Below are 17,429 nucleotides of genomic sequence, written 5' to 3' on the forward strand. Positions count from 1 at the left end.
AGTCCTGCTCCACCTATTTAGACTCCACCGTAGACAATGGCAGCATTTCTCCGACCACGTAGCGAGCCACAAGCTCCGTGGCTTCTTTCAGACTGATAGGTTTAACGTTATCTCCGTTATTAGAACCAAATGACAGCCGTTGCTTTTTCACAGTAGAAGAGAAACGAGACTTGTTCACATTCTTGCTCCTCCCCGGAGTCCCCTCCATGTTTACTGTTGACCTGGTTTGCTGCTTCCTGTTTGGTAGTGGAGAGAGCGCAGCTATTGGTTGTTGGCAATGGTCAAGTCATTGAACTTCAGTATTTGTATGAGTCCAGACTTAAAGTTATGATAATATTAAACATGTTTGAGTTTGTCAGGAAAAGAAGAAAAATACTGACTTAAAGCAGCTCGGACTGAGTTTCATGACCATCTTCCACCAAACTATTGAGAGCACAGGAACATGAGCCATCTGACAGAAAACTATCATGATTTTGTTGTGATATTGGAAAACGGTCTGCTTAAGTGAAACTGTTTAAAAATCATTTGGTTTAAGGCTGGCATTAGTTTGACACATATCCTAATTTAAATGTAAGATCTTAAAGAAACATGGTGTATGATTTAGGGGGATTTAGTGGCATCTAGTGGTGAGGATTGCAGATCGCAACCAGCTGAAACTTCTCCCGGTTGGAATTCCTTCAGTGTACATTGTACAAGAGGTTTTTACCAGGAGCCGAACTATCTGTAGAGGTCTCTTCCTTTCCAAAACAAATGGACCAGGTGATTAAAATTCGTAAAAACACAGAATAAAGCAGTTTCATGCAGAGGGGCTGAGAACTACACATTAACTACAGCTAATGTGAAAATATCAAGTGTGTATGGCCCTATCAAGAGTCTTCTTCGTGGACAAGGACTCGCTCTCTGTGTTAATATAAACAGCTCATTCTAAGGAAATGAAAACACAACAATTCTTATTTTCAGATGATTATACACTACAGAACACATACTTGATATATTATTCAATTTCTGACAATAGATCCCCCTGACTCCTACACACTGGACCTTTAAGATCAGCTGATTTTAATCGATTGATTATTTGCTGGCCTTTCTTTTTGAAAATCAGTATTTTTAGGCAGCATTACATTTAATTAGCCCCTTGGGCATTAATTGCATCTAAATACAAACTGAGAGCACACTTATGGACTCATAACTGATTAAATTTAAATGAAATTATGATCCATTTTAAGCTCCACAGTGCACACTGTCACAAAATGGAGCCATGATACATTGTTACACCTGTACTGCAAGGCAATGAATGTTTCAGTATATTATATTTGACACACTCTATGCTTCAAATGAGTTTTATGAGAACAGAAAGCCCACAGAAGATGAGACTGTATAAACAGTGTGAAAGAAAAAATCCATTTCACACTCATTTGAGGCAAACTGATGTGTTCTAAGCTGCAGGCACTGTGATCATCTGACCTGCACCCGCTCATTAGGTGTGTGTGTGTGTGTGTGTGTGTGTGTGGGCGCAACACATACAGTAATTAGTGAGCCCTATATGGCGGTAGCTGAGGCCACCAAAGTTCACACAGACACACACAATCTCACACTTTAATTATTTGAGTCATTATGGTAGAATCTTGCAGCCTGTGAACTGCCTCCTGTTTTTCCTTTCATCACGCTTGCATTTCATCCTGTTTCAGAACCACACAAAATCGTTCAAAAATATTGAAACAGGTCAGTGGACACTTCAGCAGCAGAATTTAATGAGGACTTACTGTAGTTGGTGTTAAATCTTCCATTGCATCCAGCTCTGAACACACTGTTTTAATGAGAGGTAGATTTGTCATGTGCCAATAGACTTTTATTATTTCTTTTGTAATGTGTTCTGGCATCAGCTTTGTTGTTTCTACATGCAATATGATGTCTGGCATCAAAAAGCTCTGTCTACCTTTGAATCCGTGCAGCAATGTTCACTTGTGTTTTGTTGGGACTAAAGTGCTTTTCCAACAAAGTTATTTGGTGTTTAAATAGTTTGAAATCTCAGTCACCATTAGATAACCTCAGACAGACAGACAGACAGACAGACACAAAGAAAATGATAAATCCAGAGTGCAATACAGAAAGAGTTCATTATTTCTCACTGGCACAGTTTGGATTGGTTGACCTCTTGCTAGCTCATGGCCCAGTTGATTTATGCTGCTGTGTCTTTAAGGCTTTCATATCTTTTCATCATTAAAACTGTGTTATTAGAAATCCATGCATGCAACACTAAAAAGAAACGTTTTTAATGTCTAAGAGTTGTGTGCTGAATGTCAGAAAAAGAGTCTACAGGCTTGCTAGGAACTCTGAGAGGCTGCGTTTATAGGCGTAGTGGCACTTTGAGGTTGTTGCTACATGTTCACAACGACGGACAGGCTTAGCAGAGCAATTATAGTTTGTATTTTTCATTTGTTTTTATTTTTATTCCATTTTTAATTTTTGTTTTCAATTCAGTTTGGTTTCAGTTCGTAAAAATGAGCATATGCACCAGTGCCTCCTTATGCTTGCTGTGTTGACAAATATGACCACATTAAAAAAAGGCTGAAACTAGACTAGACTTTATTTTATTTTGTTTTGTAAGTACACATTATCATTTCAGCTAGTTTGCTTTTTTCTAAAGTCTAATTTTCTTTTTCATTACAGTTAACTAAAATATTTTTCACATCTAGTTATAGTTTTTAGTTTAATTTTATTTGAATGTAATAATCTTGACGCTTTGAGGGTGTAATGTTTACAGTGGTCACCATCTTAATTTAGCCAACATTTGCTTAACACAAATCAAAGGTGAGGCTGATGGGAAGCTTTTCAGGGATTTGGTCATAAATCATATTAAAATTTTGTCCTGCTGATGGCGCTAAAGGAAAATCAGAGGATCACAGTGATTACAACTCATGATGAGGGGGACCAAAATGTCTTTATCAAATTTTCTGACAATCCCTCCAACACTTTTGAAACATTTTACTCAGAACCTCGAATGTCAACATCATGATGGTGCCAGAGGGGAAGTCAGGGGATCAACAGGAGGAATCATACTCTGGGCACCACAAATGTCAGTGCACACAGCTTTAAACTTGTTTAAGCAGAGTTTAAACTTTCAAAACTTAATTTCAACTTTAAATCCTCATGGATGGTGGGGCTGATTTTACCTCACAGACTGCATTGATCCTTTCACATCATACACACTGCAGTGTCTGCTCAGCCTTGGGCAGAAGCACTGTGACACTCTGAGGAATTGTTTTGCGTTTCTATACTCGTTGGTTCCACCTTACATAATGGCTTCAGCTGAGCCATTTATTCACACCACTGAATCTGGCTTCCTGCCACACTGGCGGCCATTTCTGCAACCGACAGAACTTCTCATTTCATACCGCAGACGATAAAACAAGCTTTCATTTCTCTCTCTGTGTGTTTGCAGATAGCTTGTCGCCTCCTGTCAATGTGACCATCAAAGCAGTGAAAGCAAACTCTGCTGTGGTGACATGGGACATCCCCGAGGGAGACCCCGTTATTGGCTTTGCCATCACACAGCAGGTGAGCAGCGCACATACACTACAGATAACTAACACTGAATATATATACTGTATGTAAATGTTACAACAGGGTTGATAAATCATGCAAACACACACACAAACTGAATTAATCACTGGTTGTTCGCTGCCATGTGCAGTTCTCTTTACCGTGATGCTTAGAGTCAGTGTGCATTATGGGAATTATCTCAGGACGCTGGATCCTGTTGAACTGCCTGTCTGCTCTCTGACAACAGCAGACACTGATCGCTCTTTAACATGGTAAAAGGTGACATTACTTGCTGCCATTATGCTCACATAAAACACACACCAGGGTTTGCAGAGGTTGTTGAAATGCTGTACATGTGAACTGTGATGTTCTGAAGGTAAAAACAACACACATACTTGCAGCAGAAACATCTGTTTACATATTATATCTTTTTTGTTTAACCCATACAAAAACAGATTAAACAGAGCCAGACTACTTGTTGCCCTCAGCACCTCTGCTAAGTGAAGCTAACCAGCTTCTGTCTCCAACTTCACGTGTTCTGTACAGACATGACAGTGGTAATGAATCTTAGTCAAAACGCAGATAAGCTTATTGCCTAAAATGCTGAACTGTTGTGATTTAAAAGTGAAGTATGTATGTATTCGGACTTGTACAACAGTAGCATCACTCTCAGTATCACAATCGTCTTGTTAAGTGTAACTTAATTCAACCAGGACTTCTCTCTGCCCTTTAAGGACACTTGAAAATGTCATTTTTGCCACAATGTCACATCAACAGAGCATTTATGATTTATGATTCTGATGTGAGGCGTCCCTTCGGTTAGTTAAACTGTCATTCCTGTGTGAATTTAAAGCTGAACTATAATGCTCTACATGGGACTATGTTCTCATCCCAACTCATCTAATATGGACGCTTGGTCAGTGGCCCCACATGTCAAAATACAACGCACTAGGTGCCCCCCTGCATTGGTTTTGGTTGTTCAGGGACGGCATGTCAATTTATGCTTGTTACATGCATTGTTTCTTTTCAGAATACGCTTCTGTTTTCACAGGAAATATAGTTTCTGCGCCTTACAGGGAAATTCATGTTATTCTTATGATCTAAGACAGTGCAAAAGTATCAGTAAACATGGACGACTCCCTCCCAAATCCAAAAACTAAGTTGCTAAAACTCCAATTTGTGATGTCAGAGGGTATAAAGTCTGGAGCAGCTCCATAGACAATGAATGGTGAAAGATGTTCTAGCCAACACTGAGAGCACTCACGGGAGTGTTCCGAGTATATGTGTACATTTCTGTTTTACAACTGAGAACAACACAATAGAATAATTCTCATTCGGGTATAAAAAAGACAACAAACATTCTGTGGGTCCACAAAATCAGGCTCCCATTCATTGTCTGTGGAGCAGCTCCAGACTTATTACTCTATAGCCCTGTTTCTACCAAGCAGTACAGTACGGTACAATCCAGTTTGGTACACTTTTCTTCTGTTTCCACTGCGAAAAGTTATGGATGGTACCAATGGAACTGTTCTGTACTGCCCCAATTTTTGGTCATCCCCTTCTGTTGGGGTACCCAGCACACAGATCTGGCACTAAAAGGTGGAGCTGTGAAATGCAGTCTGTTGACTGGTCAATAGCGGACGGTCACTTTGCTCAGGGCTGAGTTGTAGTTGGTTTTGAGGCTCATGTAACTACTGTTAATATAATGGAGAGTTTTATCAGTAGACTGTAACTCTAAAATGAAAGGATGTTTTGCTGCCTCTTGCAGCAGCTGGATTCTGAGAGAAAATAACGTAATTCATTGGGCCGACTGCCGGTGACTTTTAAGGTGGAACATTAACTTGTGATGTTACTCAATGCATGAGTTGACAACATGAATCAATCAACACACCTTAAATATTCCATATGACAACTTGGACCATTACTTCAGTTTTTATATGACACACACTTTTAGTAATGAGTGGATCTTCAAGCATTTATATATATTAATTTCAGCCAGGTTATGTGAACTGCATATATTCCAATCCTCACTCAGAGAAAAAAACAGCATCACTGTTCCTGTGGGCTCCAGCAACACTAAACCCCTGTGCTTGCCTGAGAAGGACTAATGCACAAACCTGCTATTTTTAAATATCCCAACAACAACAGAGACCCTCACTGCAGTTTTATTTTGCTCAGAAAATGTCAGTGTGCAACCTCTGGACGATAAATGAGGTGCAGATTTCCATCTGTGTCACCAGTGATGAGGAAATACAGCAAGTGCTGGATGGAGCAGTGAGTGACAACAAACCCGCCCACATTTAAGGGTACTGTTTGCAGTGGAAACGCTAGGGTCTAGGTACCATTATCTGAAGGGTTACTTTTGGTTCCAAAGGTATCATACCGAAAGTGTGGCAGTGGAAACAGGGCTATGACATCACATGTTTAATACTTACTTCTGTTGTTTTTTGCTTTGAGACAGACAACTCATGTTCATAATACTGATTAAGCTTTCCAAGGCCATGGAAATAACATATTGGAATTCTTAATTTAGGTGATGCCCCCCCCCCCCCTTATATGCATACAGTCTTTCTTTTTTTAAAAAAATAAATAAATAAATAAATAAACTCATAACGTAGGTGAAACACCTGGTTTTCAGGTTTACTTGACTTTAGGGAACATAAATCCCTGGTTTTGTTTCATTAAAAATATCAGAGTTTGGTTTGGATCAAGTACGGTTGTTACTAACATAATGTAAAGTCACGTGACATAGGCCTACGTCAGTAGTGTTATTAACATAACTTCATTAACTTGTGGTTTCACACACAAAATGAACAGTGAGCTCCTGAGTGAAAGTCCAGAGTTTGTTTGACCCAACGATCTTCCCTCCCACCTGCCCTATGCAGACTTTCTCACTCTTTATTCTGAAGTAGTTGCTAGCAGCATCAGAAACAGAGACCGGCCAGTGCGTGTTGTACTGCTGCTAAAGGTGCCTCTGTGCATCCGTGCCAGCCACCCAGGGCCACTGTCCAAGCATCGGTATTTAACAAGTTGAGGATGAAAACACGTGGTGGCCTTTGTTATTTTCACCTTTGCCCCTTATTGAGTCAGTGTACACCTCCGTTATAGAACATGATGACAGAACACAAAACATCTGTCCTCCTGCTGTAAACCATATTCACCATCCTCTCTCCCGTGTCATACTTCAACAGAAGAAAGACGTGCGCATGCTGCGATTCATCCAGGAAGTCAACACCACCACACGCTCCTGTGCATTATGGGACTTGGAGGAAGAGACAGACTACATTGTGCATGTCCAGTCCATCAGCATGTCTGGGACGAGCCCGCTGAGCGAACCCCTGCGCTTCCGAACGCCGAAGGAGGCCGAGACTCAGGCCTCTAAGAGTAAAGGTAAAGTGGCACCATGACAGAACACACACACGCAAATTTGAACGCTTGCGCAGTCATCCAACACATCCACACTTAAAGGGAAAAAAACGGCACACTTCCTCACTCTGTTTCTGTCCTTTTCAAGACAGTGAGTGCAGAGGGGACTTGGCCTTTTGACAATATCTTGACTGATTTTGTCTAAAGACCAATAAAAATCAATAGACACGCAAAGCGTGAAATGAAATTTCACAACAGAGTGCTCCTGAAGCTTGCCCCCACTGACCACAACTCGGGGAATAAAACTGACGAGGGGGGTGCATACTTCATTGTGTATTGACGTGCCTCTGTGGGCCTCACCCTGCATGCACCCAGCACAACTGCACAGTAAACCACAATGAGGAGAGGCATTTATCAGACACAGTGAGGAGGCAGTCAGAGCTGTGAGGGGTGGCGAATCGATGTGCTTTTGGCTGAAACTCCGCTCCATCTATTCTTCCTCTCATTTACACTCATCTCTCATGTGAGCTATACTTCGATACTTCCCAGGGTGTGGAGCCAGAAAGAGTCTGAACTTCTGTTATGGTGGCCAGTTGGCTGGCAGAGACATGTACAATCATCACAGAGCACCGAAGACATGTTCTTCCCACCACTGAGGACTAATTAGCACAGAAAGTGTTGTCTGTGAGTTGTTTCTGCACGGAGAAGAATTCAGAGAAATCAATAACTGCACAGGATCCAGATAAACAAAAGATTTCATCCTTTTGTGTACATGCACATGCTTGTTTCCTTGAGTTTGCAGATATGATTCTCTCTCCTGCTGTTTTCAAAGGCAGTGAAGACAGAACAGATGCTGTAACTCATGCACAATGCACAGAAACAAACAGGAGTGCGTCATTACCACAGTCACACACTCAGCAAACAAAGAGGCACAGATATAGTTATATTGAGAGCGGAAATTAATTTTTTATGAGGGATAGAGGCGACAGGAAAATTATGCACTCCTTAAAGAAAAAGTTCAACATTCACATTCTTGCAGGGTGTTAGATATATGATGCGCTAAACATGAAGCTACCATTAGCAGCCAGCTAACGTAGCTTAACATAAAGACTGGAAAACAGAGGGAAAGGCTAGCCTGGTTCTGTCCATAAGTTAAAAAAAATCTGTCTACCAGCAATTTTAAAGGTTTAAAAGATTGCTGGACCCCCTCCAAGTGGAAAAAAATGCAGGCCAACATTACTGTCCTTAAGAGGCTGTTTCATGCTCTTTTTTAAGCTAGCACGAAGATCCTGGTAACTTGTGTAAATAAATGTAAAGAAGAAATAGAAAATGTTGAATTATTCCTTTAAGGGCAGGTCATCACTACGTCGCACTTCCATTTTTTTAAATAAAGTTGTTGAGCTGAATGAAGTTGATGCCTCTATGAGGCTGCTAGAAGAAGCAGCACTCTGCCTCAGTTCAGTCATCCATTTCCCAAAAATGTAAGATTTCCACATATTGGCAGGCTCTGCACACACACACACACACACACACACACACACAAAGAGAGACGCACAGCGAGTCAAAGTCCCTATCCCCTGCAAAGCAAAAGAGATTTCCCCGCTCCTCCACACATTTTCCACCATCCAAACGTTTCACAAAGCGGATCTCCACAGAGAGCAGGTCTGCGATTCATCATCCTTCACTCGTACACAACAACAACTTCACAGTTCAACACCACACATCCTTCTTTGTCTCATTTGCACCGCCTGCTCAAGGATGTCTGTTTAATTAGCTTAGCTACGTTGGAACAATGAAACCTCTTGATGACAGATGAGCAGATGTCTTTCAAGTCAACATTTTGTAATTCCGCAGAAAATCAGTGTCGTTACAATTCAGGATCCACAACAGCATCAAAACGAATGAAACAGCAATTTGTTTAAATTCACCAGGATATGTTGGGCTTTAACACTCTATTTTGCATTAATTGCCCTCTTTATTTTTTAACTCAGTAGACATAACACATAACACACAGGTGATCACAAATGATGATGCAGTTATTACCTGTTCATCACTGTGCAAACTGACGACAACCAAAGTGTCCGTTTAACAGTTACTGAAAAGGACTGCTACACCAATGAGACAAACAGAGAAAAATAGAGTTTGTCATTTACTGCAGATAATTGCACTGGGTAGAGAGTGTGGGAGAGAGAGTCTCTCAGTCCGACCATTGTCTCGATATGACAGGCGAGCATCCCTAGAAGAAAAGGGAGGTTTTAACCATCCTCGCTCGACTGCTCAGTCCTTCTGTTCTGCTGTATCACGCTGATCTCAGTGGAAAGAGCAAAGGATGAGCCTGAAATGCGGGATTATTCCATGTTTCATCTAATTTCCTCTTTCACAATGGGTTTAAGCTTCAGGAGATCAAAGGAAGTGAGAGAGATGGGCAAAAAACGCACAAAACAGGAAAAGGAGACGATGCATCAGACAAAGAAGAGGGGGGAACAGATAGCGACTGACACGGAGGAGAAAAAAGATGCAGGAAAATAAGAAATCCTGTAAATTCTACTGTTAGACCGTGTGTGTTTTTACAGATATGTACATGTTCACTAGCTCTGGGCAAGTTAAGTGCTGCACACAAGGCTCATTGGTGTCCTCAGATCTGATAAACAGAGAAACTTATTTTATCTAGCCCATAGGAAATCTCTCAAAAACAAGGATGGAGCAAAAGTTTCTCCTTTCTTCTGTCACAAAGGAGTTTCATATGTATGTCAAAACAGGGCTCTGTTAAAATACTGTGAGATCTCTCCATTGACGGCATCCCTCAGCTCTGCTGCATCCCATAGGATGAAAAATACTTGGCCACTTAAAAAGAATAGCTCAACAGTTTGGGAAATGCACTTATTCCCTTTTATTCCGACAGTAAGATGATAGGATGGATATCAGTCTCTGTGTGTTAAATACGGAGCTCAGCATGAAGACTTGAAACAGTTTATTTGTCCGACAAGCGGGACTTTTACTGCTGCCTCTAAACACAGGGGTTATCTCTTTAGTATTGTTTTATGGGAATATAGAGACCTGAGGTGCAGTATACACTCAGCAATTAAAGTTACCCATAGTAGGTGTTCAAAAGACAGACACTGGTATCTTTAAACACTTAAGAAACACTTAAACATCATATAGAGAAACTGTGGGACAAACAGCTGTTTTTAAATGAATCAAAAATTAACAAAATTTCTATGTATAAAAAGCATGAATTAAACAAAGTAAACATCCAAATTAAAAGAAAAACTTCCAGGTTGCTTTACAGTGATCTAAGAGGTGGAAGTACCCAGCTATTGTTCACCCAAAAACAAAGTTGCGGCACATAAATCCCTCAAGAATTCTGTATGTCATCTGTATGAGACAAAGTTGCACTCTTTTGCATAGGGTTCTTGTCAAGTTGTGGACTCTCAAGAGACAGAATCAAAAATATATTTTTTTCCTTTTACCTGTAGTGCTATTTATCAGTCTAGATTGTTTTGGTGTGAGTTGCCAAATGTTGGATATATCAGCCGTAGAAATGTCTGCCCTCTCTTCATCTGTAATGGAACTAGATGACACTTGGCTTGTGGTGTTCAAACTGCCAAAAGTACATTTGAAAAACTCATCAGCAATGTCTTTTTCGAGAAATTCAACCCTGTTACTCAAGATAATTGTTGTGAGCAATTTCATGTAGGAACAGTTTTATTTCTAATGAATTACACCCACCAATTAAGCTAGCTAACATTAAAGCTCAGCTGAAGAGGATGCCATTAACGTTTACATCTTGCACTGTCACGAGCACAAGCCTCTCGTCCAGGAGTAGATGCAAGCTTCCCTCTGCACAGTGATATGGTCAAATGAGAAAAAAATGAGAATGAAAATAAGAATGATAAAACTGAAGCAACAGAGATGGAGATGCCCTGACATTTTGTCCCAACCTCAGGTCAAGCCCTTACTTTCCAAAACGTTGAACTAATTCTTTAAAGATGCATTTAATGTCATGGAAGCCACAATCTTAAAACGGATAATTTTATGGCTAAATTGTTGCTGATACATGATTTGGTCTAGTAGCATATCATCAGCTCCAACAACAACATCACCCAGTAGTAATGTAGGTCTATGGGGTTATAATGATCTCCATCTCTAAGGGTGTCAGATTGAAGTATCAAAACTGAATATCAGATTATAAAAGTGACAAAGCAGCAACACAGTCATGCTGAAATCCTCAAAGTTATTTGAACTTTAAAGCCGTTCATTCATAAAATCTTGTCGAGCGAATGGTCAGCATGCATCAGAGGTGTTACAGCTGACCAGTTAGCCCCAGAGAGGCCGGCAGGCAACAGTGTCAGGCGCCTTGGGCTGTTGTGCTTTGATTAGTTAATACTGGCCAACGGAGGCCAATCGATTGGCAGAATTGCTTGTTACTGAAAGCTACTGGAGCGTGGGGTTCCTGCCACACTGGGCCCTCCAAATGTCACCCACTGCATCTAATAAAAGGATAGGAGCGCTCTCTATGCTACAGTGAACTTCAAGCCTCTGACTTCCACAACACTCAGCAGGACAAGAAGAAGTTACTACGTGTTGTTGCTTTGTTTGAGAAAGCTGCAGACTGCTGCAAACAGCGAGAAAACACGCGCGTCTCTCTTTGATATTTCTCCTGATGGTCATACGACTTCAAAGATGATGATGGAATTTAATTGAGGCTGGTGAGAATTGATCCTGAGTGCTGTGATTAGCTTTTTTTGATTGCTTTATCTCTGCATCGTGCTCTGGTACGAAGGATCCCCAGCGGCCTAGATGAAGCTTGAACTGTTCTCTTCATCCTCTGCCTCTCTGTGATCTTTTGACTCCATCAGGCGCTCACAGAATCAGTCCTATTAGCGATCACACAAGATATATCTCTATAGCTGCTCCTGCACAAGCGTCTGACTGTGTTTATACAGCTCAAGATGCCTGCCTGTATGGAGTCAGTCTTTTGAAAATCGTCACTCCTTTTCTCGCTGCAGCCACCTGTGCTTCAGCTCCCTGCCATTACTTCACTGCACCTGTAATTTAAAACATAATGGCGACAGGAGAAGACTGGCTGACAAGTGCAGGTACTCCTTATGGATGTACAGAGTCTAGACTGAGATGTGAATGGGTAAAAGCACTCGATTCACAGAACATTAAGGGAATAAGACAGCTGTGAAATGGTGACACCAACCCTAAAAAAAATCTGTGCGAGGAAGTTCAAGATCTCAAGAGTAAGAATACAGATCTTGAACTGCAACTGTGTCAAATAAAAGAGTACGTCAGTGAAACCCCCAAATGGATAAAGTGACTGAGCAGTAAAGTTCAATCAGGTCTGCTCTGGTGCTACATGTGCACTGAGAACTTGGAAAGCAAAGACAGAGATGAATGTTGTCCTCTCAGGAACAGCAGGAAAAAAAAAGACTTCAAGTTATGTTGGTGGTGAGGAGCCCTACTGAGGCGCCTCTGAAAATGGCAAGAATTGGGAAACGAACAGTAGTGAACTTTCCATTCAGTCCACAATGGTTGGTAGATACTAATACTACAGCATAGGCAAAGGCAATCACTGTAAGTGGTCAAATGTTAAGGAAGTCATCAAACTATAATTATGAGAAAGGGTGGCCCTTAAAAAATACAACACACGATAAAAGTCAAAGACGTGTAGTGTGTAGTGGATGGTATACCCTCTTTTTTCTCACCCATCAGCCAAAAAGCCATCTGAATATATAGCAGAGTGTACCCACTTCCTCCTAAATAACCTACCCATCTACTTATCTACACCACCTCATCAACTACACCACTGGATATCCAAAACATAAGACGGTATTTAAGGTTATGTGATGAGATATAAATAGCAGGTGCAGTGACAAAGTCAATGATCTAATTAAAAACGGGACCATGAAGTAGTTTGTCAGCCTGTTTATTAAACACTTAACAGCGTTCATAGTGTATTATTCAAGTTTGCAGAGATAGTAATGTTCCAGTTAATAAGCTGTCTGCAGACTGCCGTGCAAAAGTTACAGGGGAGGGCAGTGGAGGAGGATTGAATCTATTTTCTCCCTCACATTAGCAGTGTTTGTTTTGGACGCTCATTTTGACGTATTTCAAAATATAATACAGAGCAGTTACAACTTGTTTCACTATTACTTACTAAAGGAAGCAACGCATAGAGAATTTAAGATGGTGTCATCTCATTTAAACCTCAATATATTTATGGTAATAATCACTTTTACAAAAGCCACCAATGCGTCCATTAGAAGGGGAAGTAGCCATTGTCAAATTTATGACAAATTTTATAATACGTGGCTAGGTTTAGGAACAAAAAACATTTGATGGTTTGGCTAGTTATGATTAGGAAGAGATTGTGTTTTGGCTTAAGATGCCCAGTTTTGGGGCCACAGTCCCCACTGGTAATACAGCAATGGGTCGCTAAAAACACAACCATTTTTGTTTGTTGGTCTTGAACAGAGTTCTGCAGTTGTCCAAAGCATCTCACCTGACCATCCACCATACCATACCAAATGTAATGTATTTGTGGTTTGCAGAAACGTACAGTGCCATCATTTTCTTCTGGTGACTGGGCTGATTTGACTTCGAAGGGAAAAATAAAGCCCTGAAACAGACTGTTGTTTCAATGCTTGTGTTAAAGCACATCTCTATAACCCTCTCTGCACCTTAAAGCTGTTGCTCAACTTTTTTCCCTTGGAGGGCCAAAAGTTAAACTTAATGGAGGGCCGTGGGCCAAAAGCAAACACCTATTGTTCTGTTTTTTATTGTAAAGATGCAAAATAGTAGAATCCCAAGTTCCTTTATTGAAAAGCCTTTTGTCTGTGTGCCACCGTCTTTGCCTTACCATTTTTTTGCTTATCTCACTCAGACTGACTTCTTGTGCAAAGTGTCACTCTGCCAACCACGCTCAGATTATGAGAAAAAAAAAATAACTCCATCATGCATGAATTATGACTATCTCGGTCTAGATTTTTTTTTTTTTATTTAGTTTTTCACGTCCCCTCAGGTTGACAGTATGTATTTAAGTTTTCAGTGGAAGAAATATAAACCAATGAAAAACTGTATATATTATGTGACTTTATAAGAATATATTTTTACTGCTGTTAAACTAGTGTGTTCACATATTTTAAGATATTCTAAGACTGTTTTGTGCAATGCAAAAGCATTGAACATTGCTCCTGAATCCTCAGCCTCTTCCCTCCCTCCCTCATTCATTAAGCTTCTTACTCTTGACTCCTCAGCAACAACTGTATTACCCCTTTATTGTTACTTTGCGTTACTAAATCTTATTAACCTGCAGGGGTCTCCTATTGTTAAGGGACTGTCAAGATATTCCTGAGCTGCAAAACATTTCTTGTATGCCTTCAGCCATCTTGGTTTCAAGAGATTTGTATTTAAATAGCTCTTAAATAGTCCACTGTAGTGACCACCATGCGTTAAAGGGTTTAATTAGGGATCCTATGTATTATGTTTTTTTTCCACTAGAAAAATCTGGCACTCCAAACTGAACCATATGGCAGTCCAGCTTTGGCTCGCAGGCTTCACTTTGGGCAAGCAATTTTTTTTCTAAATTATTCATACAGGGGAAGGCTGAAATAAAATCTAAATTTGTGGTGAGGAAAAGTTTAAACATGCACCCCAACTCTCTCAAAAGTCTGACTGCTATCTCTGCAAAAAGATAAACGACAGAACCCACCCCCTTTCATTGCCATACAGTTCCTTAATTACCAGAGGAAGAAATGAATATCAGAAGTTGTTTACCATTTGATATCTGAATGTTATATCAGCCGTGTCACCAATTCTGAAGTTATTCAAATTACAAACCTCTTCTCTGATCACAGCACCCTGATCTGTCAGCCGCTTGACGTCTGAGGAGACGGTTGATGCAAAGCTGCTCTATCACACACAGGATTTGTGTGCTCATTCTGTGATACAGCGAGTCTTATTACAACAGAGCTGTGCTGCATCGATGCCAACTTATTTGCCTCCAAGCTCAGTGTGCTTGAAGTGTCAGTCATTGGACTCAGCGAAAATCTTGATTTTATAGGAAACTGTTTTGCTGATATGTTGAATCATTCTGTTGTTCAAAGCCAATTAGCTCCTCGTCTTCCGAACAACTTGCCTCAAGGTTAGGAAACCTTGATGCAGAATATGAGAGGCTGCGATGATGCAAAAACTGTGTGACAGGTCATTGAGTGTAAAAGGGAAATTATCCAAACTTCAGGTCAGGAGAGGCCATCTGAGTCAGCGAGACAGCAGACAATACTGTCACGCTGGCAGCATTAAAAAAAAAAAAAAATTTAAAAGTTGCTGATAATTATGAGCTCTGATGGAGATCAGCAGTAGTATGACCTTGTTTCTTTTACAGTTGCACAGAGTGATAGGATGAATATGTGTCTGGAGCAAATCATTCAATTATCCATTTTAAATAATTGCTGCTTTCTCTTCTGTGTTTCAGTCATTATTCAGAATTTGACATTTTTAGTGACTCATAATCCACTAACACTCAGTTTACTATGTTGCCCCTTGACTCCTTCAGACGAAGTGACGATGGAAGAAGTGGGCCAAACCACCCAGCTGAGGGCGGGGGAGCTCATCATCATCGTGGTGGTACTTATCATGTGGGCAGGTGAGGACAAAACTGTTAACTGAACCATAATCACACAGCTTCACACACAGTGAGCTTCACACAGCAGCATTCTCTGAAATGTCTCTTATTGTTTCTCTTAACTTTCTAAGAGAAACAATAAGACAAGTCGACTCCAGATGTGCCAAATGTTCTTAACCATCCAAATCTGCTCTTACCCAGGTGTGCTTAATGATGAATTCAATTAGATCATAAGTAACCTATTAGCATAGGTAACACCCCCTTAACTCTTTAAGAGGGCAGGTGTGGTGCTGTTTGCAAAGACTTTGACATATGCCCAGGGATTAGAGAAATGCCACTAAAAAAAAGGCTATAAGAAGAAGAATATTTGCAGCAGTGAAACAAACATACTGATAAATAAACATAAGCAAAGTATATGTGGTTTTCCAGAGTGTCAGTACTGGAGTTAAGGAAAATAAAAACATCGGAAAATGGCAAAACATTTGTGATACTGTAAATAACCTGTCAGCAGCAGTGACGGAGGAAGTATTCAGATCCTTTAAATGAGTAAAAACACTAATACTATACTGTTAAAATACTCCGTTACTGGTAAAGGCCCATTGAAAATGTTACTTAAATACGTTAATTAAGTATTAAAAGTAAAAGCCCTCAAATTGGAGGAGCTGACACCATTAAATGTTCCTGCATGAAAAATAACTTAACTGCCAATTAATTTTCTAATCAATCGACCAAATAATGTGTAGCCTACATTTTCTCATCTGTGGTGTTGAATAAAAAACTACAAGATGGAGAATCTCATCTTTACTGCAGTTATTTTCAAAAGGAAGACTTTTTACACATACTTCCATTAAAAAATGTTCTCAAGTTATAATTATAGTAAAAAAAAAAAACACACGCTTGTTCAACCTAAAAAACCTTTAGTTTATATATCTGATGTTTAAAATTCTGATGATAATAATAATAATTGTGTAATACAGTGAACCTGCGATACTTTATGAAATGAAAATCTCATGCTGTTGCAACCCTACTAGTCTGCAAAGAGATACACTGTAAATGAAGCTATCACTGAAACAGTAATTCAGATCAATAGACAAGGTATAGTAGTGTTTCTTTAGTTCACAAATGTAATAATCCAATCATTATAGTTACTCAAACACAATCTTAGTTTGGTTGTATGAAATTCATGCATGTTCTGATGTTCCTCAAGTTTAAAACCTAAAGTCTTCTCACTTTGGACAATTTGTGTTCTGTGTAAACAAGATGTCCTTCTCTTTTCTCGGTAAGAATGCTCTCAACCACTCAGTAAATTTTCTCTTACATAAGAAAAGAGCAAAAATAAGAAGACCACAGTGAATCCCAGAAATCAGTGGGTGCTAACAAAATAAGAACAAACCATGGATACTAACAAAGATAAGAAAATATTTGTTCATACACCTCCTGCATGAAGCCCACTGTTTCTGTTGTAACCTTACTCAAAATAACCAAAAATACAAAAGCAGGTGCATTAATGTGCATTAATGTGTATTTAACGAGAGCTGGCAGATCATGAACACACTCTACGTCTCCTCCCAGGTGTGATCGCGCTCTTCTGTCGCCAGTACGACATCATCAAAGACAACGAGCCCAACAACAACAAGGACAAAGCCAAAAACTCCTCCGAGTGCAGCACTCCTGAACATCCAACAGGGGGGCTGTTGCGCAGTAAGGTATAACCCACCCCCCCCTCCTCCCCCCCGGGTGCCTCCCCCACAGCGGCGCCGGGCAGGTGAATGGTCCCGGCCACTTCTAGATTTTTTTCCACTGACACTTCATGCACTATCATAGTGTCATCAGAGCCTCGGCTTCAGGCGTAGGCTAAACGCTGCTTCAACATGGCACCATTATGTGCATG

The 17,429-nt window shown here is 40.3% G+C and overlaps 1 protein-coding gene across 1 annotated transcript in view; it reads left to right on the plus strand.

The window, feature by feature from the left end:
* The window catches only part of fndc5a (fibronectin type III domain containing 5a), a 45,543-nt gene that overhangs the window by 23,680 nt on the left and 4,434 nt on the right, over positions 1-17,429 (plus strand). The window contains exons 2-5 of the mRNA XM_050062556.1: positions 3,443-3,558; positions 6,735-6,933; positions 15,470-15,559; positions 17,111-17,244. Of these exons, the coding sequence (XP_049918513.1) occupies positions 3,443-3,558; positions 6,735-6,933; positions 15,470-15,559; positions 17,111-17,244 (539 nt within the window). The remainder of the gene's footprint in view (positions 1-3,442; positions 3,559-6,734; positions 6,934-15,469; positions 15,560-17,110; positions 17,245-17,429) is intronic.

Source organism: Epinephelus moara, chromosome 14 (genome assembly GCF_006386435.1).
Source record: "Epinephelus moara isolate mb chromosome 14, YSFRI_EMoa_1.0, whole genome shotgun sequence".
Lineage (NCBI taxonomy): Eukaryota > Metazoa > Chordata > Actinopteri > Perciformes > Serranidae > Epinephelus > Epinephelus moara.